The sequence below is a fragment of the Urocampus carinirostris genome, chromosome 1, assembly GCF_059441175.1.
Source record: "Urocampus carinirostris isolate Australia breed hairy pipefish chromosome 1, RoL_Ucar_1.0, whole genome shotgun sequence".
NCBI lineage: Eukaryota > Metazoa > Chordata > Actinopteri > Syngnathiformes > Syngnathidae > Urocampus > Urocampus carinirostris.
This window is the reverse complement of record NC_142349.1, coordinates 70011009-70037369: the sequence shown is the minus strand read 5'-3', so window position 1 is coordinate 70037369 and position 26361 is coordinate 70011009. Positions and strand designations below refer to the sequence as shown.

Genomic DNA, 26361 nt, shown 5'->3' with positions numbered 1-26361 from the left:
TTTGGTATTGGAGTAATCCTAAAGTAATTGAAAATAATCAAGTTAAAGTAACTCTACCCAACCATGATCAAAATGTATTTTCAGCCAAAGCGAATCAATGGTAGGGTATGTCCATACTTTATTGTGAAAGAGTTAACAATGGCAGCATATTTCTTTTCCAAGGCTGAGTAAGAAGTGCCTGCACATCCAGTGAACTGTTACTTGAGAAGAGCAACGATGCCAAGTGCTGCAAGACCTGACTTTACCTCAGACTGCAATCACGCTCAATATTTTTTTATCCACCAAAAAGCTTTTGTTTCCTGTCAGCCATTACTTCAAAGTAAACTTTGAAGGAGTGCACTTTTAACAAGGTAGTTGTACTTTCTAAACCCACAGTAAGAGAAACACCTTTAACAAAGAAATACGATTTCACAATCAATGGCAATGTGGTGGTGATAGCACCACTTCTATCCTTCATAGGACTCAACCCTGGAGGGCACTGTTGGAAAACAGTAAGGAGAATAGCATTATGATTTATTGTTTTTTTTTTGCATTCTTTTGTGGTATATAACAGACATACAGGGTTGGGTAGGGTTACTTTAACTGGATTACTTTCAATTACTTTTGGATTACTTCAATGCCAAATACGCTAATAAAAGACAAAATAAACTAAATTTGAATACAATTATGACTCACAACACGTGGTAAGCTTTCTCTCCTGGCTTTGATCTCTTTGATCTCCGGCAAAACGAACATAAAATGCCACAGAAACAAAATGAAAATAAATCCAAACATCATTTTTGCCGTTCCATGTATTCCGTTACTCCCCAAGCCTGCACAAAATTTAGTCATTTTATTCATATTTAGTTTATTTTGTCTTTTATTAGCATATTTCGTATTTGAGTAATCCAAAAGTAATTGAAAGTAATCCAGTTCAAGTAACCCTACCCAACCCTGCAGACATACATATACAAACTATTAAACTAAAATCACACAATTGTGTGCAGACAAGAGGAACTAATGAGGAGACTGTCATGATGACTGATAAATTTCGTTTGGTGCCAGCCGCCGCTGGCTTCCTGATTGGTTTCCTGTCCTACTTAAGTTCCGTCCCGTCCCGGTTGTCAGTCCGTCAGCGAACCTCTGTTTCTATAAGGCAAGCATTTTGACTCTGACTCCCGTCGGTCCCGCTTTTTTCACCCGTTTTTCACCCGTCCGTTCCTGTTTTCCCCGTTTGTCTCCGGCTACGACCTGTTTTCGTCCTGACCACGTTTTGATCTCCTGCCCCGGCTGACAACCCACTTTTTATTCCGACCACGTTCTGATCTCCCGACTCGGCTAACAACCTGTTGATGTATGTATATATATATATAAATATATACGCAGGGCAGCACGGCGGAGCGGTGGTTAGCGTGTGTGCGGCACAGTTCTGAGGTCATGGGTTCAAATCCAGCTACCAACATCCTGTGTGGAGTTTGCATGTTCTCCCCGTGCTTGCGTGGGTTTCCTCCGGGCACTCCAGTTTCCTCCCACAAGCGAATTGTCTTTCCCTGTGTGCCCTGTGACTGGCTGGCAACCAGTTCAGGGTGTCCCCTGCCCACTGCCTGAAGATGGCTGGGATGGGCTCCAGCACCCCCGTGACCCTACTGATGATAAGCGGTGAAGATAATGGATGGATGGATGGATATATATATATATATATATATATATATATATATATATATATATATATATATATATATATATATATATATATATACATTCATTGTCAATTCATGATAAAACAGGTTTGGACAAAGACTCCTAGTTTTAGGGAATTTCCACGTCAGCTCACTTTCTTAAAGTGGGGTAAGAACTTTTCGTAACCTCCATACTTTTGGGGCCCGCCCTCCTAGTTTAAAAGTGACGGTTAGCAATGGTGTTCTTTGCACTTGTGAAGCTGAAAAAGTTGTCCTGTAGCACATTGGTGCCTAGAATATCGTGTCAATTCGCGAGTTAGAATGCTCAATTTATACACGTTGAATTGGTATTATATAATATGGCCGTCTTGAAATTTGCAAATTTCCACAGTACTATCGGTTGTGTGTTCTTGCAGAAATGATCGAACACTTGGTTGTACCAGTAAGAGCCGCATATATTTGTAGAACAGTTCAGTGCTTTTGAAGATTTTGGTTCCTAGTACTTTTAATTGGAATGGATTTATTCTGAGTACTATTGAAGTAATGGGTTTCAGTTGAATAGAAATTCACATATTTTTGTTTTGGCGTCGTCGAACATTTAAGAGGTGTTTCTACATTAATATATATATATATATATATATATATATATATATATATATATATATATATATATATATATATATATATATATGTATATATATATATATATATATATATATATATATATATGTATATGTCACGGTTGCCATGGTGCCTATTTGGCCCTGCCTGTATGACGTCAGCTTCTGTCATAGTTGCCATGGGGCCCAATTGGCCCCGCCCGTGTGGCGCCAGCTGCAGATTGTTGACAGATTGGCTCCCTGTCAGTATTTAAACTCTGTCCTGTCAGTCCCCTTTGGTCGGTCCGTCTGCAAATCTTTACACAGCAAGCCCTTTTTCGCCTGTCCTGTTTTTTGGCTCCTGTTTGTCTCCCGTTACAATCTGTTTTGAGCTAGACCACGTCTAATCTCCCGTCAAAAATTACGAGCTGTTTTGACCTTGACCACGTCTACTCTCCTCTCCTGGCTTCAGACTTGTTTCAGATCCCGATCTCTCCTGACTCATTTTTTTCCGTTCCTGACACCGCCATCGCTCGCCGCGGAAGTTGGACTTCTGAGCAACCTACTCCCCACGACCAGCGATCTCCGGATTGTGTGTAGGCTCCTTTCCCTTCTTCCCAATAAAACTGTGGGAAACGTCCTGTCTCTGTTCTGGTCTTGACAACATATCCATGGAGTGACCAATTTTGAAATGACAACAATACAGAGAACACATATTTGATGTTTATGTCATACACAATGCCTTTTGTCTTGTACTGTTCCAAAGCCGGACAGTGCATGAATTCGGTGGCTCTCCGAGCAAGTTAGCTGCCTTAAATCGGCACTCAGAAAGCCCCTTGAAGCAGCATGCCTTTTAATCCTCTTATTAAATGGAGATAAATTCCTACGGCACTTTGGAGCTTAAGGGAATCAGCACTGTGCCACTGCCAAACAGCAACAAATCCCCATAAGAGGAGTTGGATAAGCTCAACACTTTTCCAACTTGTCTGATTGGCAGATCAATGGAGAGGCAAAAGATTGAAGGCTCAAACCGGGAAATCACTCAATCTTAAAGTCATTCTGCGTGACACCTCCTAAACAACTTAGTACTCGGAATAGACGTGTAAATTATAGTTGTAAGGCGAGTGCCAGATTAGGACGGTCTCCAGGTGGACGGAACATTTTCTACGGACAAATGTGAACTAAGCTTCTAAAGCATAGATTAAAATATCACAAACCTCTCTAACAGGACAAAGAATTTCCCCCTATGTTCCGGTTCGGAGACTTAACTCTGAAAATGCTGATCTAATAGTACTCCCAAGAGCCAAGAAGAAAACGGCAGGTTCGAGAACCTTGTCACGGTTGCCATGGCGCCCAATTGGCCCCGCCCGTGCGGCGCTAGCTGTGGTTCATTGACATATTGGCTCTCCGTCTTTTTAAAGCTCAGTGCTCTCATTTTTCCTTTGTCAGTTCGACAACAAACCTCTGCCCAGCAATTGCCCGAGCAGATATCGGACAGCCGGGGTCGATACCGGACAGGACAGGACGGACACGATTGATAATGAAATAGGATATCGAAATAAACAGAACAAACAAGACGGGAACGGAAACTGGAGAGAATAATAAACAGGACAAAAATAGACGGAACAAAACTGGAAACCGATACTTAACAGGACAAAATAAACGGGAACAATACCAGACAGGAAATACCAACATGAAAACAGGAGTCAGAATCCAGGTTTGTTGTCGGACTGACAAAGGAAAAATGACAGCACTGAGCTTAAACAGATGGAACGCCAATCTGTCAATAAGCCGCAGCTGGCAGTTCTCCATTCCGGCCCTGGTGTTTTGGAATGCTGTGCTCCCTGAGATTCGATCAGCAACATCAGTGAAATTGTTTAAATTTAAATTGATGTTGCTACTGAGGATAAGCGGTACAGATAATGGATGGATGGATAGATGCATGGATGGATATATATACATATATACCGTATTTTCCGCACTATAAGGCGCACCGGGTTATAGGGCGCACCCTGAAAAAATCGTTTTTGGTCCTATATTTGACATACATAAGACGCACCGGATTATAAGACACTACAATGGGAACGTCGACAAAACAGTCAGATAGTTCAGTCCAACTTATTACCCCCTTAACATTCCGAAAGCTTGCAAAGAAGCAAATACGTGCGGTGTCCGTACGATGTCACTCAAATGCATCGTTCCATCATTCGGAAGGTTAAAGTCTTGGGATTCAAGAAATGCCAACCATTCCTTAGTTTCTATTTTCTTTTTCGCTCACAACTTTACTGTGCATATGACAATAAACACTTGGAATTGAGTTTAATTTAAAAATAGACACTCCATTCCATCCATTATCTGCACCGCTTATCACAGAAACATCGAGTTCAGTCTGAAAAAAGATACAGGGAAAATATATAGCCGGAGTAGCTCACCGAAGTCGTTGTGTTCAATAATAATGTGCAACCATGGTCCTCTTATATCCGTGAGTGTAGTAAATCCAGGAGAATAAAATATTTCAAATACAGAATAGTAAAACATGCTTTCTCTATGCCGTCAACCCAACATGCTATTCACATTCATCTTTTTCGGCCAATTGCAGGCTTTGTTTTGCCGCTTTAGCCTATGCCAGCCTGTAAATGATAAAAAGGATCCGCCCCCTTTACCTCCGAATAACTTTAGCCAATAGTGATCGATTCAAATGATGATTGACACATTGGTTAGTCAATGAAACGCCGGTAAATAAATCCCAGAATACACCGCGGACTACTTGGCGTTCGGGGGAAAATCTAGTCGGCGGCTGTTGCGTTAGTTGCAAGACTTTGCGACTTAATATTGATCCATAAATAAGGCGCACTGTATTATAAGGCGCATGGTCAGCTTTTGAAAAAAATAAAGGCTTTTAGGTATATATGTGTGTGATAAACATGCGTAAGAATGTATCCCGAGTTTCATTTTGCAGGTTTAATTTCAGCTCTGATTTGAATACATATTGTGCCTCTGAATACATTTAAGTTGGGGATTTAATTCGCTAACCAATGTTTCAATCATCAGTTGAATCAGTCACAACTGGCTGTATTATTTTTTGATTTGAAGTAGGTAATGTCCGTTTTTTTCTCAATACAGGCTTTCATAGGATATGGCAGGCCAAGGACTGTAAAAAGCATGCAATTGGTCGAGAGTGGGGTCAATGAAGAAGTTAGAGCCTAACAGCCATCTTAGAATTCAGCTCATGAGTCTGTTTACTTTTGAACATGTATTATGTGGCGACATAGACAGATTACAACGAGGAACATCTAATGATGCAGTAATGCGTTTAGGCATTTTTTTTTTTTTCCATATCTTTGCATTATCGTGTGTTTTGGAGTAAGTATTGAACATGGTTGGAGTGATATCACATTTGTGGTCGTGGTTTCCTTTAAATTGTAGGATTAAAATTGGAAAGTAACAAAAAGGACTGTTTCAAATACAGTACGAATCTTAACCCAAAACCCCAAAGAGATACAAAAGGTAGAGTTTATTTGAGAATTTAAGAATGTCACATACTTGCACGTGCAACATAAGGAGTTGCAATAATGAAGATTGCATGATGAGTAGTATATTTTTGAAGCAGCCATAAAAATCAAGAAAATGTATGGATTTTTCTTACTTTATATCTGTCACGGTTGCCATGGCACCCAATTGGCCCCGCCTGCATGGCGCCAACTGCGGCTTGTTGACAGATTGGCTTCCCTTCTGTTTAAGCTCAGTGCTCTCACTCCCCCTTTGTCAGTCCGTCAACAAACCTCTGCACCCGCAAGACGTGGGTTTTGACTCTGTCCAGTTCCCTGCCTGCTTCCGGCTTCATGCTTGAGTTTCCTGTCCGGTTTTGTTCCCGTCTATTTTGTCCTGTTTAATATTGATCTCCAATTCCGTTCCCGTCTAGTTTTTCCTGTTTAATTTCGATATCCGCTTTTGATATCAATCCTGTATGTCCCGTCCTGTCCGATATCGACCCCATCCATCCAATATCTCCTCGTGCAATTGGTATCGATCTCATCAGCCTCTGGCTTCCTGTCATTCCACGCCAGACTGCTGCCTTTAGTCTTCCGCCCAACGATCGCCAAATCACTGGCGTTGGGGTTAACATGCATGTTTGCCCTATTTATCCGTAAAATAAAAGCTTGTGTGAGAAACGTCACGCGTTTGGGTCCTTCTACTGTTCCGGTTCTTGACAGTATTAACTAGTGGAACAATCAAATTGGCACACACAGAAAAACAAAGTACTTTCGAAATTCCATCAATTGATAAGTGTTTTAACACAAACGATACCTGTTCAAAACCAGAAGGTAAAATAATTGGGTCAAACTGTTTTGGAACCCATGCCACATGAACTGACTTTCGGACAGGGTTGGGTAGGGTTACTTTAACTTGATTACTTTTAACTACTTTTGGATTACTCCAATACCAAATATGCTAATAAAAGACAAAACAAACTAAATATGAATAAAATTATGACTCACAACACGCAGTAAGCTTTCTCTCCTGGCTTTGATCTCTTTGATCTCCGGCAAAACCAACATGCCGTAGCATACAGGCAGGGCTGGATAGGGTTACTTTAACTTGATTACTCTCAATTACTTTTGGATGACTCCAATACCAAATATGCTAACAAAAGACAAAAGAAACTAAATATGAATAAAATGACTAAATTGTGTGCAGGCTAGGGGAGTAACGGAATACATGGAACGGCAAAAATGATGTTTGGATTTATTTTCATTTTGTTTCTGTCGCATTTTATGTTAGTTTTGCCGGAGATCAAAGAGATCAAAGCCAGGAGAGAAAGCTTACCACGTGTTGCGAGTCATCATTTTATTCATATTTGTCATGTCCAGCGTGGTCGCCGTGGCGACCGGCTGGCCACGCCTCTTGGCACCGGCTGTAGCAGATTTTCTAATTTGCGTGTGTGCTTCTTAAGGCCGGGTTTTGGGGATTGCCCGTTGCGAGTTCAGTGCATTACTTTGCATTATTCTGTTCTGTTTGACTTGAGGAAACCTGTACTTGCCCGTTCTGAGTAAAAGCCTGTTTTCTGAGTATTCCTAGTCTGAGTTCCTGTTTGCCTGTAAGCCTGTTTTTTTTTTTTTGTCCCTGAGTGTTGGACGACTTTTATTTCCTTAATAAAAGTAACTGATCGTTAACGCGAATGAGTTCACCCTTCCTGCCTCCTGCCTCCGATCTGGTCCGGTCCCGTGACAATATTTAGTTTCTTTTGTCTTTCATTAGCATATTTGGTATTGGAGTCATCCAAAAGTAATTCAAAGTAATCCAGTTAAAGTAACCCTACCCCACCTTGCTTTCGGATTAGTAACATGTCGTAGGAGGGTTACGGCAAACCAATGCGGCATAACGGTGACCTTAAATCTAAAGTCTTTCATGTCTTCACCCTCCATTTCATCTCATTCGCCGTGATGTCATCCCAGCTCGGTTATCCTTTTTCCTGAACGTTATTTTCATTTACTGAATCAGCCTGAAAGCCATCCCCAGGTGCAGCATCTGCCACTTTAGTCAGTCGGCTTCTAATTAGACACAGATTGCACGCACAAATTGAATGAAACCGGCAGCATACATTTGCCATTTACTTTTACTTGTGAGGAAAATCACTGAATATACACAATTAGCATTTCCAAATGACACAGGGATGAAAGCAGCAGGTGAGAACTGTTCGTCTTTGTGTACGGAGATTGCAGAAGTATTACAAGTTTAATCTAAACTATAACTTTAATAATCACACTGAATCGAGTTTGAAAAACTTGAAACTGCATCTGTAACCTATTTCAATTACCGTATTTTCCGCGCTATAGGGCGCACAGGGTTATAGGGCGCACCCCCAAAAAATAGTTTTTGGTCCTATATTTTCCATACATAAGGCGCACCGGATTATAAGGCGCTACAATAGGAACGTCGACAAAACAGTCAGATGATTCAGTCAAACTGATTACCGAGGCTCCGAATAACTTCAGCCAATAGCGATCGATTTAACGGATGATTGACACATCTTTTTCGCCCAGTTGCAGGGTTTGTTTTTGCCCTCTAGCCTATCCGAGGCTCCGAATAACTTTAGCCAATAGCGATCGATTTAAATGATGATTGACACATTGGTTAGCCAATGAAACGCCGGTATATAAATCCCAGCATACACCGCGGACTCCTCCACGTTCGGGGGAAAATCGAGTCGGCGGCTGTTGCGTAAGTTGCGAGACCTTGCGATTTAATATTGAGCCATATATAAGGCGCACTGTATTATAAGGCGCATGGTCAGCTTTTGAAAAAAATTAGGACTTTTAGGTGCGCCTTATAGTGCGGAAAATGCGGTATGTATGATTTTCTTACCTCTGTTTAAAGTTTTGTGTCAGAATTTCAACAGCCCAGAATGTTTATCGTTTTTTATACTAACATTTCTATTTATGTCATGATGAACTTTGACTATTTTTATTATTTAATACCTAGTGCACATGTGTCAAACAGGCGGCCCGTGGGCCAGATCAGGCCCGCTAAGGGATTGAATCCGACCCGCGAGACAACACTCAGAGAAGCGCAGGAGGAAAACAAGCCTCAGGTTGAAATATGTCAACTTGATGTTGCCAAAGAAAAGGTCCCTCGAACAAAGACACTTGTATTTATTTTTCTTTCTCTCTCTCTCTCTCTCTCTTCCACCCCTTTTCTCCCACTCTCTGTCTCTGTCTCTTTCACTATCTGTATCTCTATTTTCCTCTTCCTTTGTTGCTCTTTGTCTCTTTCTCTCTCCGTGTCTTTTTAACTTCTTTTGCTCAAACTTCCTTTTTTCCTTTTCTCTCCTTTCTCTTTCTCTCTACCTACCCTTTGCACTTTATTTTCTCTTTTCTCTCCTTCTTTTTATTTCTCATTGGATTTCTTTCTTCCGCTCCCTTTCTTTCCCCCTTTCTCACGGCTTCTCTTTTTATCTTTTTTTCTCACGCTCTCGCCCTCTCCCTCTCTCTCTTTTTCTTTCTTTTTCCCGCCCTCTCTCATTTTCCATCCCTCTTTCTCTGATTTCTTTATCTCTTTTTCTTTCTCTTTAATCTACTAGTCCGGCCCCCGACAGAATGTTCGTTCTATCGTGTGGCCCCTGAGTTAAAATGAGTTTGACACCCCTGATCTAGTGCATCCATTCAATATGGTTGGTGTAAAGTGTAAAGAAGAGGCGAGCCGTTTCTTTTGAAATGAAAGTGGAATAAGAAAGTTTGATGGGGTTGGGATAATGGTTGGATCGCTTTTTTATCCTCCACTCTCTACCTTGTAGTAGGACATTTTGAAGCCCATCTTCCAAAAGTAGCACACTTGTTAAGTCTCCCGATTTGGTCGGGAGACTACCGCTTTGGCCACGATTCTCCCGCCTACCGATCTGAGAGCAACATCTACCGAAATTTTTATGTGAACAAAGTTTTGCCGATTAAAATGTAGCCGAATTATCCATAGTCTTTATCATCGTCTTTTTCGCCGTTCTGCACCGGAAAAAGCTTTGATCGAGAATCGGCAATCATAATCTGGAACTCCACGTGATCTCATTACTTCGAAAGCAGCAGACGAATAAGAGTGCTACATATCTCATCTCATCTCATTAGCTACACCGCTTATCCTCATTAGGGTCGCGGGGGTGCTGGAGCCCATCCCAGCAATCATCGGGCAGTGGGCAGGGCACACCCTGAACTGGTTGCCAGCCAATCGCAGGGCACACGGGGACAGACAACTCACTCGCTCATTCACACCTAGGGACAATTTGGACGGGCCAATTCACCTGAAATGCATGTTTTTGGAATGTGGGAGTGCCCGGAGGAAACCCACGCAAGCACGGGGAGAACATACAAACTCCGCACAGGAAGTCTGGAGCTGGATTTGAACCCATGCAGGAGGTTACCAAGACATGAACTGTGCTACATATGACTATGTTAAAGAACACCAGAAAATTTGGAATAATTAAACATTGTAATAATCACATGTAAACATCTCATCTCATCTCATCAGCCATACCGCTTATCCGCATTAGGGTCGCGGGGGGGCTGGAGCCCATCCCAGCCATCTCCGGGCAGTGGGCAGGGGACACCCTGAACTGGTTGCCAGCCAATCGCAGGGCACACAGGGACAGACAACTCATTCGCTCATTCACACCTAGGGACAATTTGGACCGGCCAATTCACCTGAAATGCATGTTTTTGGAACGTGGGAGGAAACCGGAGTGCCCGGAGGAATCCCACGCAAGCACGGGGAGAACATACAAACTCCGCACAGGAAGTCTGGAGCTGGATTTGAACCCACGACAGGTTCCCATGACATGAACTGTGCCGCACAAGCGCTAACCACTGCGCCGCCGTGCTGCCCACATGTAAACATAAAAAAAACAATAAAGTAGATTGAAAAACGAATTTTATTGTTGTCTTTTCAAATAATAATAATAATAATAATAATAATCACGTCGAAAAAAAAAATCTCCCGATTTCCCATTTCTGGAACTTAACATGTATGAAGTAGGTTAAACTCAACTTTATTCATCTTTAGAGAGAATATTATTTTATGTTTTAATAGTCAAGTCAAGTCAATACAGTTTACTTATGCAAGCCTTAAACATACTTATATAAACCCTTAACATATAAATTATAGCAATGAAGCAACTTACCAACAAATTTAACTAATGATTCGAACCTCATTTGTAAGTATGGCAGCGTCTCTATAAAAAAAAAATAAAAAAAATGTGATGGTCTAAAAGGCTGGACAAGCTGAATAAAAAGATTAAACTTCTCTCATCAAAAAATAATCAATCAAGCATTTATTTGGATAACAACTCTACTGCAATATCCGTGACTGTCAGGAAACGGACCGGGAAGCAGGAAGTCGGAACTCATATGCGTAGACGATCTGTCACATGAATTAAGAAATAAAAGTTGTCCAACACACAAACGGACCAAAGACAAAACAAAACAGGTTCAACGGCAATCAAAATTCCAAACTAGGCATTACTCAGATCAAACAGGCATGAACAGGTCTTCAACAAGGTAAAGCAACGGTCTGGCAACGGGCAGTCCCAAAAGGCAAGTTTAAGTACTTCAAAAGCAATCAGTCCGATGCGTCTCAGGGGGGCGGGGCCAGCTGGGCGCCATGACAACCGTGCAGGACATGACAGTGACTTTCATTTTAAGCTACCGTATTTTCCGCGTTATAGGGCGCACCTGGTTATACGGCGCCCCCCCCCAAAATAGTTTTTGGTCCTATATCTTCCATAGATAAGGCGCACCGGAATGCAAGGCGCTACAATGGGAACATCGACAAAACAGTCAGATGATTCAGTCAAACTGATTACCCCCTTAACATTCCCAAAGCTTGCAAAGAAGCAAATACGTGTCGTAGACACGTGCGGATGCAGTGTCCGTACGATGTCACTCAAATGCATCGTTTCAAATATCATTTGGAAGGTTAAAGTCTTGGGATTCAAGAAATGCCAACCATTCCTTAGTTTCTATTTTCTTTTTCGCTCACAACTTTACTGTGCATATGACAATAAACACTTGGAATTGAGTTTAATTCACTCAACTCATCACAGCAACATCAAGATCGTTCTAAAACAAGATACGGGGAAAATATAAAGCCTCATAGCTCACCTAAGTTCTCACGTTCAATAATGATACGCAACCATGGTCTTCTTACAACCGTGAGTGTAGTAAATCCAGGAGAGTAAAATATTTACAAATACAGACTAATGCAATATGTTTCTTTATGGCGTACTTTAGCAAGCTTGCTAATCACAGTCATCTTTTTCGGCCAATTGCAGGGTTTGTTTTGGCCCTCTAGCCTATCCGAGGCTCCGAATAACTTCAGCCAATAGCGATCGATTTAACGGATGATTGACACATCTTTTTCGGCCGATTGCAGGGTTTGTTTTGTCCCTCTAGCCTATCGGAGGCTCCGAATAACTTTAGCCAATAGCGATCGATTCAAATGATGATTGACACATTGATTAGCCAATGAAACTCCGGTATATAAATCCCAGCATACACGGCGGACTACTCCACGTTCGGGGGAAAATCGAGTCGGCGGCTGTTGCGTAAGTTGCGAGACCTTGCGACTTAATATTGATCCATACATAAGGCGCACTGTATTATAAGGCGCATGGTCAGCTTTTGAAAAAAATGAAGACTTTTAGGTGCGCCTTATAATGCGGAAAATACGGCAATCTAATTGCAGAAAACAATAATTGTGTTGACACTGTACTATAACAGTCTATATGTTTTCAAATCTCCTAAACAACAAGCAATTCCCAAGGTAAATAATATCATCGCCTTCCCAAACATTACCTCTCAGAAAGCTTTTTACGAGGCCAAACTGCTATTTAATGACAGTCCTTTTCCCAGTGTTCACTGTTTGAAATTATGTAATTGCTTTGTTAGCATCCCTGGAGAATAAGGTATGAATGCTACTTGTTGTAGGAAAGCTTTTAAAAACACAGCATCCGGTAGGTTAAGTACACAGCGAATTGAATTATGTATTCTGTCTAAATGACAATTGGCAACTGGCAGCCCTAAAAAAAATATTTTAATGATTATATTTCCTTATGAGTCATACCTAAGACATAAACATTGGTACCTCCCTGCTTGGTGTTCAGCATTAGGGGTTGGAATTGGGGGGGTTTGGTCACCTAATGACTCCCAACTCCTCAGTTGGGTTGAGCGAAGGGGCTGGGAATCCCCTCCTCTAAATCAATCTCCCAAAAAGAGTCAGAAATGACTCTAGCCACCTCCTACTAGGGGGATATGGCTGTGGTATATATATCATATTTCCTTATGGCTGCACGGGGGCTGGGTGGAGATCTGAATGGAACAGGTGAACCTTGTTCACACATCCATTATCTCTTTCATGTTGAGCATGTTGGCACAACGCTTGCTGGCGCAGCCCAACGGACTAGAGGTTCAGGGTTCACGTTCAGCTACCGCAGCCTCCCCGTGTGGAGTTTGCATGTTCTCCCCGTGCTTGCGTGGGTTTCCTCCGGGCACTCCAGTTTCGTCCCACATTCCAAAAACATGCATGCCGGGTAATTAGCCGGTCCAAATTGTATCTAGGTGTTGATGAACGAGTAAGTTGTCCGTTTCTGTGTCCTGCGACTGACTGGCAATCAGTTCAGGGTGTCCCCAGCCCACTGCAAAAAGATAGATGGGCTTAAACTTCAGAGTCAGCATTTTTGGGCAGTTTTCACACCTGGGGTAACCTTCATAATAGTTTAGCATGTTGAGGCCTAGTCTAGTAAAATATTGTAACCCCAACTCGGATTTGTGTCAGCCACAAGTCTATTTCGAGCATGTTTTTCAGGCGTAGTTCAACTAGTTCTTTGTTTTAAAACTGTGTAGTTGTTTTCCCCATTTAGAATATATTTCAAAACCAAATATTTCTATTTTAGAGGGCCTTCCGAAAATGCAAAGTAAGTGTAAAACAATTATTGAAAAAAAAAAAAAAGAATAAATAAAAAAGGGTACCATACATGCACGAAAGCTTTTAATTTCATTATGTTCCCAAATTTTTAATTCCAACAAAATCCAAACGGTTTTACTGGATGATATATGCCAGCCATGTCAAACATACGGCCCTTGGGTCAGTCCCGGCCTGTTGGATGAGTTTATTCGGCCCGCCATAAATTTCGGAGTACAGAGACGCTTTTCTACTTCGCGCTTCAGTTTTTGCTGGTTGACTCCTTGGCAGGAAAAAACTAATACATAGATAAAAATGGTTGAATTACATCCCACTTGATTGAAAAACATTTAGGGTGTACAAGATTCAACCTGATTGGCTATTCAATAAAAAAAAATAAAAAAAATAAAAAATAAGGGATGCCTTCTCAACGATGGAACTACTCTCACAAAATCACATTCCCTGCGCCCACTTGACTGCTAATTGGCTAACTATTATCATAAGATATTTTATACACTATTGTGACCGGACACCTGCTCTGCGTCCCCTGCATCTCACTGAAAATAGTTTGTGTCCCGCTCCTCCATCTTATTCTCAGTCTCTAAGCCAGCAATGCCACTCTAATAAAGGCCGCAAAAACCAAACAAACAAAAAAACAAAAACCTCATATTGTAAATCAACTCTCTCCTTCCTGGTCCTCACAAACAAAATATGAAATTTCAGGTTTACTTCTGGCTCGGTACTCCAAATCAAGTAAATTGGTCTGGCTCAAGCTGATTCAGGCTTTAATAAATGTGACCTAGGTTGGGTCAGGCTGGATTTATTTAGGCCTTCTCTTACCTTTTTTTGGTACCAAGTGACAAATTTCAACATATTACCTATTGTTTTCTTTTATTGATGTTCACTATGTTCCGTGTACTGTTACCAAATGCGAAATTGATTGCTCCCTGGTCATCTTGGAAGGGGGATTACCATTTGTGAGGCCCCTTCTCAATGTTTCCTATTTTCCTCGTGCTGAGGTTTTGAGTTTTTCCTTGCCCGCATGTTGGTTTAAGATCAGGGGATGGTGTCATTGTAACCTGTGCAGTCCTTTGATACATCACTTGACAGCAAAGCTTTTCTTCGAAATACATTCCAAAAATCAAAAATGTGTTTTCAAATTTTGATGAGTGCCATAAAACTAAACGTACCGTAAATGCCGGAGTATAAGCCGCTACTTTTTCCCAAATGTTCAGCCCTGCGGCTTATTCAGTGAAGCGGCCAATTTATGTAATTGTTCTAACGGCCACCAGCGGCATTGGAGTATAAGAGGTAAGATTAAGACCAGTGGAATATGTGCGCCAAAAAAGACTGCAACCTCTAAGTTTATGCATACATTGTCTGTAAAGGAAAGGAACGATCCGATAATGAGGAAGGCGCCCTTGATGGCGATAGTTATGAGGAGGAAGTTGAGGACGATCTACCGTCAATTTCACAAATGTGGGATGCTTTCTTTTGACAGACACGATTGATGCATTGCGAGCGTGATCCTACTAGCGTGTTGGTACCTTCCAAAGGAACGGTTTGGGATGAAAGTTATATTATTTTTATTAAAGCTTTGAAAACTATCTCGGTGTATCGTCTTTCTTCGTAAATATGTGTAACCATGTGTGATATGTATTTGCAACTGTATATCTTTGTAATGTATTTATTTTAGAGATTTATTCTGTTATGTGTTCTACGAGCGAATCAAAAAGAAGGGGCAGAGCAAACGCTGGCTGATGGGACGTGGGGTAAAGCTGAGTTACCGGTAGACCTGTCTGCTGTCGTAGCGGACAATAGTGGATAGATATTTTTCCCACCCTTAACTTTGGAAATATACATTTTGTTTCCTTGGATTAGTTTCAACGAGACCCGGACTTTACACGTCTGCATCATACGTTAACTACGGGTATCATTTTCTATTCATGATGCTGATTGTCTACTTTTTATTTAGTTACAATCGTGGTCTGGTCTGGGTTAAACTCGTGAATGTGTCACAAGTTTTATTGCGTGCGCGCGCGGCTTGTACAGAGGTGCGACTTGTGTAAGTATAAAAGTGGCAAATCACTTAAAAGTGGTGGTTGCGGCTTATAATCAGGTGCACTATATAGTACAGATTTTACTTTATTACCTTCAAAAAAACTAATCAAAACAATAACAGTGGTTGTTGTTGAACATCTGAAATGTTCTCACTTGTGGAGATCTAGTTAGAAGAAGCAAAATACTGGCAGACAGGACATTGATTCTTCCAATGAGAACAGTATTGCTTGTATCCCTAACAGATGGTGTTGAAAACAGAGCTGGTTCCTACATGCCATGGTTGCTAAACACCCTCCTCTTGTTGATCAATGTGCAGACAAGTGTAAAGAAAGGCATTTTAAACACAAGGGAATGTCAAACTGTGCGTATATTTGTAAAATACAATATCACATTTGATTTTGTTTAGCAAATACTTAATGTTGAAGGTTCTATAGTGAGTCATCAGATCCCATTTGAAAAGCCAAAGCTCCAGATCATATAAGTGCCTTATTACCTACTGTAGCTAATGTCACTCTGTTACATTTTCTTTCAGCTTGTTAAGGAATTTGACACTAGATAGATAGATAGATAGATAGATAGATAGATAGATAGATAGATAGATAGATAGATAGATAGATAGATAGATAGATAGATAGATAGATAGATAGATAGATAGATAGATAGATACTTTATTCATCCCCGAAGGGAAATTCACTTTTCCAGCAGCATCCCTAAGCTGAGAACAATCGAAAATAACTGAGAACAATCGAAAATAACACGGGAGCTGCTGGAGTGGCTGCCATTCGTGACGGCGCCGGAGAAACGATTCAATTTGAATCATGTACAAACAAACAAACAATTGAATCATGTACAAGAAACGATTCAATCTAATACCAATACCAAGTAATATGACACAGAATACCATGTGGTCTCAGAACCTTCTACTTTAGTTCAATTAGATTTAGAGGGTTAGTAAAGTATTTTCAGAGCATTATAGCGGATTTCTCGCTGTGTCAAACTAAGGTTATTAATGCTGAATAGAATCTTCTAGGCCAACATTTCCTTAGAATTTCCTTAGCGTAATCTTACTTTGTCTTTCTCTAAATGTGCAGTTGTCATGGCGCCCAATTGGCCCCGCCTATGTGGCGCCAGCTGCAGTTTGTTGACAGATTGGCTCCCTGTCAGTACTTAAACTCTGTCCTGTCAGTCCCCTTCTGTCGGTCTGTCTGCGAATCTCCGTTTTTACACGGCAAGGCCTTTTTTCGCCTGCCCCATTTTCTTGCTCCTGTTTGTCTCCCGCTGTTTTTGTCTCGAACACATCAGCTCTCCTGTCCCGAATTACGACCTGTTTTGTTCTCGACCACGTCTGTTCTCCCGTCCTGAATAACGATTCATTTTAGATCTCGACCACGTCTACTCTCCTCTCCTGGCTTTCGACTTGTTTCCGATCTTGACCACGTTTTTGATTTTCTATCCTGGCTACTGACCCGTTTTTTCTGTTCCCGAAACCACCATCGCTCGCCATGGAAGTCTCACTTTCCTGCGACCAGCGATCGCCGGATCGTGTGTGCAATCCTTTCTCTTCTTCCCAATAAAACTGAAAAATTGTACGCGAGTGGGTCCTGTTTCCGTTCTGGTCCTCACAACAGTGGCACTTCTTCATACATGTTTAATTTGATTGTGCTTTTAGCTCGAATTACTCACGTAATGAGTGCATTTTCAGGAAATATTTTTAAAAACGAATTGGCCTGTTCCTGACCTCCAAAAACCATCAAAGTGAAAAATACATAGCTATAAAACACATATTCCTGATCACAAAAACACATTCACATTGTAATTAAACGTAAAAAATACAGTGCAAAGACAAATATGATTGCTTGACCAGATTGCAGCAAAGCGTAACAATGTCAACAGTTACTGGTTCCCCTTATTTCCTGTTTTTTGCTCATTTTAAACTGTGCACGTATACAATATGTCATAAGAAATAAAGACCAGTCTTGTCTTGTCCATTTCGAGTCTAATCAGGATCATAAAGGTCAGAGTTGGAGAGGATGGATGAGGAGTGATTGTTAAAAAAGATCTACAGAGGAGAAGTAAATGGAAAGAGACCAAGAGGAAGGTCGCAATTGACGTGGATGAATAATGTTTTGAGTGCACTGCAGGAAAAAAAAGTCTGAATATAGTGGAAGCTAGAGCTCTTGTTGGTGATAGGAATGAGTGGAGAGGTGTTGTAAAAGGATAGTGGGATGTTTAGACGTGTTCTGAAGAATAGGCCGGGCACCTTTATGCTACGGCAGGGGTAAACCGGTGAAAACTGTCGGGCCCTGCTGTTGAACAGAAGAGTGTGTTGTGTCACCCTGTACCGAGTGACATGGCCGCTTTCTTGTGTCCCGTTTCATCTGGAGGGACGAAAGCATGACCAACTTGGGTGCCGAGGTGCCTAACCTGTTTGGGTGTTTGGGCATTTGGGTTGGCCATGGTCCAAACATTTTTGTGTGTGTCTTTTGTTACGTTTTCCTTTTCTTTTCCTTTGTTTTGCGTATGTGTTTGTCTTGCTGTTGGTCACCCATCTCAAGGGATATAACTAGGGTAGATAGATAGATAGATAGATAGATAGATAGATAGATAGATAGATAGATAGATAGATAGATAGATAGATAGATAGATAGATAGATAGATAGATAGATAGATAGATAGATAGATAGATAGATAGATAGATAGATAAATAGATAGATAGATAGATAGATAGATAGATAGATAGATAGATAGATAGATAGATAGATAGATAGATAGATAGATAGATAGATAGATAGATAGATAGATAGATAGATAGACAGACAGACAGACAGACAGACAGACAGACAGACAGACAGACAGACAGACAGACAGACAGACAGACAGACAGACAGACAGACAGACAGACAGACAGACAGACAGACAGACAGATAGATAGATAGATAGATAGATAGATAGATAGATAGATAGAAGCTATTCATAGAATGGCCATGTCAAAATAATCTACCGCCGACAAAATAGGAAAAACATATTTATTTGTAAATACAGCCAATTGAGTATTGTTTTTGTACCATATGGGTTGATATAATACCTTGCACTGGTGCATAAGCCCATAATTTGCAATACAACCTCGTATTTTTTTAATTACCTTACACTGATGACTTGCACTAACAGAAATGAGCCTGGGATGCATTGTCTGAACAGTAACTGCTGTAGCCAGCTTTAAGCACAATTGTAAATATTGTGTAAATTATAACCTTTTTCTTCTTTGTTCCTTTAAATTGTGTACATTATAACCTTATATTCTTGGTTCCTCTATCTTCTTTGTTTTCTTTTCTCCTCACTGTTAAATGTGAGACTGGAGTGCCACGTCCAATTTTGTTGTCACAATATGTTCAACCCATTTTGTAACAATGAGAATAAAGGTATATTCTAAATGGCAATCAGTCATAATGGAACTGTGTTCAGACTTGATAATTCTTATGCGGGAAAAGGTTGACTCATTGGAGCCAAGAAATACAGTTGAGTAGGTAGAACATTTTAATAATAATAATAATAATAATTTCCTTTGTATTGTCATTCTGTGTAACAATGTACAAAGAACGAAATGTCGATACACCTGACCCGTTGTAGCGAGCCGATGCAGCCGCAGCCAACAGAGGGCGCCGCCATTTTACCAATGTTATAAGTCTTTGGTATGACTCGGCCGAGGCGCGAACCAGCGACCTCCCAGTCTCAAAGCGGGCGCCTCATGTAGAGGTACTTTTCCTCTTTGAGTAAGTCCCAGAACTGTCCATAAACCCTGGACTTCAGCTCAATGTGAGCTTGTACTATTAAAATATCATCTTCCGGTCCAGAAAAGTTAAAAGGTGAAACAGTGCTTCAGTTTTCGGATGCCGGTAAATTAACTTCAGTATCATCCTAAAAAAGGTTAGCGCATGAATGTGGCGACTGGCTCCAGTAAAACAAAGTCTTAGAAGCGTTTTTCGATTTCGGACAAACAGTTCTCAATCTGCTTTGGGGTAAGTTTGCGCGCATGCCTTCTGTTCCCCAAATTACTGCGATGCAGCCTTGTGGAGAGACACTCCAAGTTTCGTGAGAGACAATCAACAGAGCTGATCTAGTGATCATGTTTTTGTCTTTCCCTTGCAGCTCTACGTTAAGATCACACGCCATGTTTGTCAGATCTATTTAAAATCCAAAGTTGATCACCCACTGACATTTAACCTCCTAAGACCCGAGCTTTTTGCTTGATGCATGTATGCCCTCGCATGTGGACGTCAGGTTTTAGGAGGTTAATTGGTTGTTTTCTGCATGTTTAGACATTAACAACCTATTGAATAAAACACACGTGAATAATATTACTAGAACAGCTTTCTTCCATCTTCGCAACATTGCTAAAATTTGTCCTATGCTGTCTCAGTCAGATGCGGAGATTATAATTCATGCGTTGGTGACCTCCCGTCTCGATGACTGTAATGCACTACTCTCCGGTCTCCCGAAGTCCAAAATCAAGAGCCTGCAGCTGGTACAAAATGCTGCAGTGAGGCTTTTAACTAAGACAAGAAAGTTATATCACACCCCGATTTTAGCTAACCTGCATTGGCTCCCTGTTAACTTAAGATGTGATTTTAAGTTTCTGTCGGTATTATACAAACACACACATGGACTTGCTCCCGCATATCTTTCAGATTTAATTTCCCTCTATGTTCCGGTCTGGAGCCTTTACTCTGAAAACACTGGTCTACTAGTGATCCCAAGAGCCAAGAAGAGACATGCAGGTTCGAGAGCATTCTCCATCCGGGCCCCTGTGCTTTGGAATGCTCTTCCCCCTGAGATTTGATCTGCAACCTCAGTGGAAATGTTTAAATCTAAGCTTAAAACACAATTCTATTCCATAGCATATGAATAACCTATATTTTATGTTGACAATACCTGTGTATTATTTGCCTTCGTGCAGGTTTTAGATTAGGGCATGGTGTCATAATAGTCTGTGGTTTTCAATAATCTGTGGTCTGTGCAGCCCTTTGAGACTCTTTGTGATCAAGGGCTATACAATTAAACATGACTTGACTTGAATCTCCGGACATAGATCTCTGAGTTTTTTTAGGATGTTCCCTCTAGTCAGCCATCTCACATCACTGTAGCAACAGCTCAGAGTGTTAAGTCAAGTCAAGTACTGTTTATTTGTATAGCCCATAATCACAAAGAGTCTCAAAGGGCTTCACAGGTTATTACACAGACTATTTTTTCAGACTATTATTACACTATCCCCTGATCCGGAACCAACATGAGGGCAAGGAAAAGTAAAATTTGATTGAAAGTGAACTTAAACGCTCGTCCACCATTGCGCCACATATTGTTAACCGAGCGGGACCATTTTTATTTTAAACATCGGGAATGTGCTTTACTGTCGCCTATTTTCCATTTTTGGAAAGTTTTTAACGTCGCAGCCCGCTTTCGGGTCCCATTTTATTTGAGTTTACATAGGTTTGAATGACAAATTCCATAAGGAAGCTATGCAACTAAAGTCACTCGGATTGATTTCAGGGGTCTCAACCCGACGGCCCGCCAGGTTATCACACAAAGATGGTCGAGATATTAATACGGCAGGGGCGGCAGTAGCTCAGGAGGTAGAGCGCTCGTCTTGGGATCAAGGGATCCCAGTTCGAATCCCAGCTCCTCCGTGTTACATGTCGAAGTGTTCTTGGGTAAGAAACTGAACCCCTAATACCCCTAATAAGCAGGTTAGCGCCTGCAAGGCCGCTATTGGGAAATGTGGAGCACATTGTAAAGCGCTTTGGGAAGTCATTGACTTGAAAAGGGCTATATAAATGCAGATCATTTCATTTCAATACCATAAAGTAGTCAATAAAATACTCCTGATTTAAAAGGTTTTTGGGGGTGTCTACATTGCTCCTCAACCTTCTCCAGGTGCCCAAAAAATAGCCTTCTTTGAAGAGATCCGGTGCGACACATCCATTCTCTCTTTCATGTTGAGCATTTTGGCGCATGACGCTGTGTAGCATGAACTGCTTGGTAACCTGGAACATTTTGGGCTGGGTTGAATGTTCATGTAACATTCTGCAGGTGACCGTTCTCAAGCGGTATCTAGTGCTAGCCTTGTGAACTGGATTTTCCGATGCATAGTGAGGTAGATTATGTTAGAAAACAAAACAAAAACGTGTCAATCGAAATTCTCGCGTGTAGATTGTTCTCGTATAAAGAGGTACCGCTGTACATCCCAAATAGACATCAGATGACTTACCACACATCCAGTAGAGTCCAGTTTTCTGTCAGATATGCAGCGGAAATTGCGACTGCATCCTCCGTTGTCTTTGGTGCAGTCCCTGACGGGTCCAAAAGAGTCAAGGAGGACCTCCAAGGAGTCAAAGGACGAGCTGATCATCAATTCCTCTCTGTAAACAGCAATACATAGCATCTATTAATGTGGTCTTTAACTATGTAACGGGTGTAATAACTTTTGTTTTCTTGAAATTCCTGCTGAAAAATGTGTATAGTTTTTGGTAAGTGTCCTGCAATGATGAGTCCAACAGTGCCACCTGCTGGTATGGAGTTGGGTTTGTTTTGGCTTTTGACATGTGACCGGAAGGCGGGGTTTTGTTGGCAGTCTACAGATAGAGCTGCCAACGGTAAGACGCATCTTTTGGTGCTCCACAAAAAAAAGTTAATTTTAAACATTATAACCACAGCTGACAAATCTCTCAACAAGTACAGTAATGTGAGTGATGTTGTCAAACTGTATGGATTTGTTTTCGTTTTGTTTCTGTTGTGCTAAAATGTTAATTCCCCTTATAGAGATCAAAGAGATCAAAGCCAGCAGAGAAGCTAATGTTTTGACTCATTTCATCTGCAGGTAAATTGTATCCGTTTTTATACTCATTATTGTTATTATTTCTATGTTCTCATATAGAAAAAATGATGATGTTGGTTAAAATTCAGACTAACGAAAATATGTTGAATTCATTGTAAACGTTAAAAAACCACTATACGATCTCTTGTTAAAAGTATCTTGTTAAAATGGATGTAAAAATGTATTGTGATATTCTAAAATGTATTTTATGTAAATTGAAAAGAAAGCTCTTTGATATGCTTTGGGCAGTCTACACGGCGAGCTGCCAACGAGATCAAATAAATCAAAGCCAGCAGAGAAGCTAATGTTGTGACTCATTTCATTTGCAGAAACTGTAATAAAAACCTCATCATCCAGTCCAGCGTGAATGTGGATCTTTGGTGGGACAGGTACACCGCGGTTACAACTATACATACATAGTTTTAGCAAATATTGCAGGATTGGAGTCATGGCGAGCCAGTCTGGAACTCGCCTCTCCTGAAAGGGTTGCCGGCCACTTAAAGACGATCGACCATGAGCAATTACTGACAATTTTAGCTTAGTTATTGTCAAGCAACACTTAAGACCAGCAGAAGGCTTGTTATGCCAGACAATGACTATTCAGCCACACTTTCTTGGAAATATTTCTAAAGCACTTTCTCTGCATTCCTTAAAAAAACATGTTGTTTTGTTACACAGTAAAAATGATACTAGCTTAGAAACCAATTTTTCTGTTATAATTGCTGTTTGGTTTGTTGTCGCGTATGCTGGTAGGACCTATTAAGGGTTGTCTGCAGATGATAAATTACAGAGAAAGTATACAGGATTATTTTAAAACTACTATTATAGCCATAAACAAAGAAGCATTTCATTCAGATTGCCTATTCAAACTGTTACAATTGAATGAATCAAACCCTTGTAAATGATTTCAATGATTGCAGCTTTGGTTGCAAATAATAACCTGTAAATATATTTTGTAAATTATTTATTCGAGTGCGCAGTGGGAAATCTCATAGGACAGAACATTACAAACTACCAGGGTTGGGTAGGGTTACTTTAACTTGATTACTTTCCATTACTTTTGGATTACTCCAATACCAAATATGCTAATAGAAGACAAAAGAAACTAAATATGAATCAAATTATGACTCACAAAACGTGGTAAGCTATCTTTACTGGCTTTGATCTCTTTGATCTCCGGCAAAACGAACATAAAATGCGACATAAACAGAATGAAAATAAATCCAAACAGCTTGCCAACATCATTTTTGCCATTCCATGTACCGTATTTTCCGGACTATAAGACGCACCTAAAAGCCTTTATTTTTTTCAAAAGCTGACCATGCGCCTTATAATACAGTGCGCCTTATTTATGGATCAATATTAAGTCGCAAAGTCTTGCAACTAAGGCAAGCAGCCGCCGACTAGATTTTCCCCCGAACGCAAAGTAGTCCGCGGTGTATAATGGGACTTATTTACCTGCGTTTCATTGGCTAACCAATGTGTCAATCATCATTTGAATCGATCACTATTGGATAAAGTTATTCGAAGGTAAAGGGGGCGGATCTTTTTTATCATTTACAGGCTCGCATAGGCTAAAGGGGCAAAACAAAGCCTGCAATTGGCCGAAAAAGATGTGTCAATCATCAGTTGAATCGATCACTATTGGCTAAAGTTATTCGGAGGTAAAGGGGGCGGATCCTTTTTATCATTTACAGGCTGGTATAGGCTAAAAGGGCAAAACAAAGCCTGCAATTGGCCGAAAAAGATGAATGTGAATAGCATGTTGGGTTGACAGCATAGAGAAAACAGTATTTTACTATTCTGTACTGTATTTGTAAATATTTTACTCTCCTGGATTTACTACACCCACGGATATAAGAGGACCATGGTTGCACATTATTATTGAACACAACAACTTCGGTGAGCTACTCCGGCTATACATTTTCCCTGTATCTTGTTTCAGACTGAACTCGATGTTTCTGTGATAAGCGGTGCAGATAATGGATGGAATGGAGTGTCTATTTTTAGATTAAACTCAATTCCAAGTGTTTATTGTCATATGCACAGTAAAGTTGCGTGTAAAAAAAGAAAATAGAAACTGAGGAATGGTTGGCATTTCTTGAATCCCAAGACTTTGACCTTCTGAATGATATTTGGAACGATGCATTTGAGTGACATCGTACGGAAACCGCATCAGCACGTGTCTGCGACACGTATTTGCTTCTTTGCAAGCTTTGGGAATGTTAAGGTGGTAATAAGTTGGACTGAACTATCTGACTGTTTTGTCCACGTTCCCATTGTAGCGCCTTATAATCCGGTGCGTCTTATGTATGTCAAATATAGGACCAAAAACTATTTTTTGGGGGTGCGCCCTACAACCCGGTGCGCCTTATAGTGCGGAAAATACGGTACTCCGTTACTCCCCAAGCCTGCACAAAATGTAGTAATTGTATTCATTTTTAGTTTCTTTTGTCTTTTATTAGCATATTTGGTATTGGAGTAATCCAAAAGTAATTGAAAGTAATCAAGTTGAAGTAACCCTACCCAACCCTGCAAACTACACATGCCACGTATGATTAGGAATTTAAAATATGTAAAATATGGAAACAGCCCATTTTGAATGGTCTAATTACATCATTTAGTAGCACATCTGCCTGGAGATGAAAGGCGCCCTTAAAGAAAAAAAAAAAAGGAAAAAAGAAAAAGATAAAAGCAGGTTTTGAATAGATTCATTTGCCACTTACGAATCAATTCAAAGGTTACGGTGACATTTTATTGTGCAATTAGCATGCATTTGAACAGTTCAAAGAGACACATGCAATCGGAAATATACAAAATAGTTTTGTTTCCATAGTTATGTAAATTGTAAGTCGTACATAAGTACAGTTAGATGTTTGTCAGCCTTTCAGTTAAGGCAAGGCAAATTTATTTCATCTCATCTCATCAGCTACACCGCTTATCCTCAGTAGGGTCGCGGGGGTGCTGGAGCCCATGCCAGCAATCATCGGGCAGTGGGCAGGGGACACCCTGAACTGGTTGCCAGCCAATCGCAGGGCACACAGGGACAGACAACTCGCTCGCTCATTCACACCTAGGGACAATTTCGACCGGCCAATTCACCTGAAATGCATGTTTTTGGAATGTGGGAGGAAACTGGAGTGCCCGGAGGAAACCCACGCAAGCACGGGGAGAACATACAAACTCCGCACAGCAAGTCTGGAGCTGGATTTGAACCCTCGCAGGAGGTTCCCATGACATGAACTGTGCCGCACATGCGCTAACCACTGCCCCACCGTGCTGCCCGGCAAGTTTATTTGTATAACACAATTCATACACAAGGCAAGTCAAAGTGCTTTAACTTGATTACTTTCAATTACTTTTGGCTTACTCCAATACCAAATATGCTAATAAAAGACAAAATAAACTAAATATGAATACAATTACGGTACTAAATTGTGTGCAGATTTGGGGAGTAACGGAACACATGGAACGGCAAAAATGATGTTGGCAAGCTGTTTGGATTTATTTTCATTTTGTTTCTGTCCCATTTTATGTTCGTTTTGCCGGAGATCAAAGAGATCAAAGCCAGGAGAGATAGCTTACCACGTGTTGTGAGTCATCATTTTATTCATATTTAGTTTCTCATCTCATCTCATCTGATCAGCTGCACCGCTTATGCTCTGTATGGTCGTGGGGGTGCTGGAGCCCATCCCATCAATATTCGGGCAGTGGGCAGGGGACACCCTAACTG

The 26361-nt window shown here is 40.8% G+C and overlaps 1 protein-coding gene across 5 annotated transcripts in view; it reads right to left on the bottom strand.

Annotated features, from left to right (window-relative positions):
- Positions 1 to 26361, bottom strand: part of astn1 (astrotactin 1) — a 542394-nt gene that overhangs the window by 306223 nt on the left and 209810 nt on the right. For all 5 annotated transcript variants that reach the window (XM_088349931.1, XM_088349940.1, XM_088349956.1 and 2 more), the window contains exon 12: positions 22023 to 22173. In XM_088349931.1, coding sequence (XP_088206057.1) covers positions 22023 to 22173 — 151 coding nt within the window. The remainder of the gene's footprint in view (positions 1 to 22022; positions 22174 to 26361) is intronic.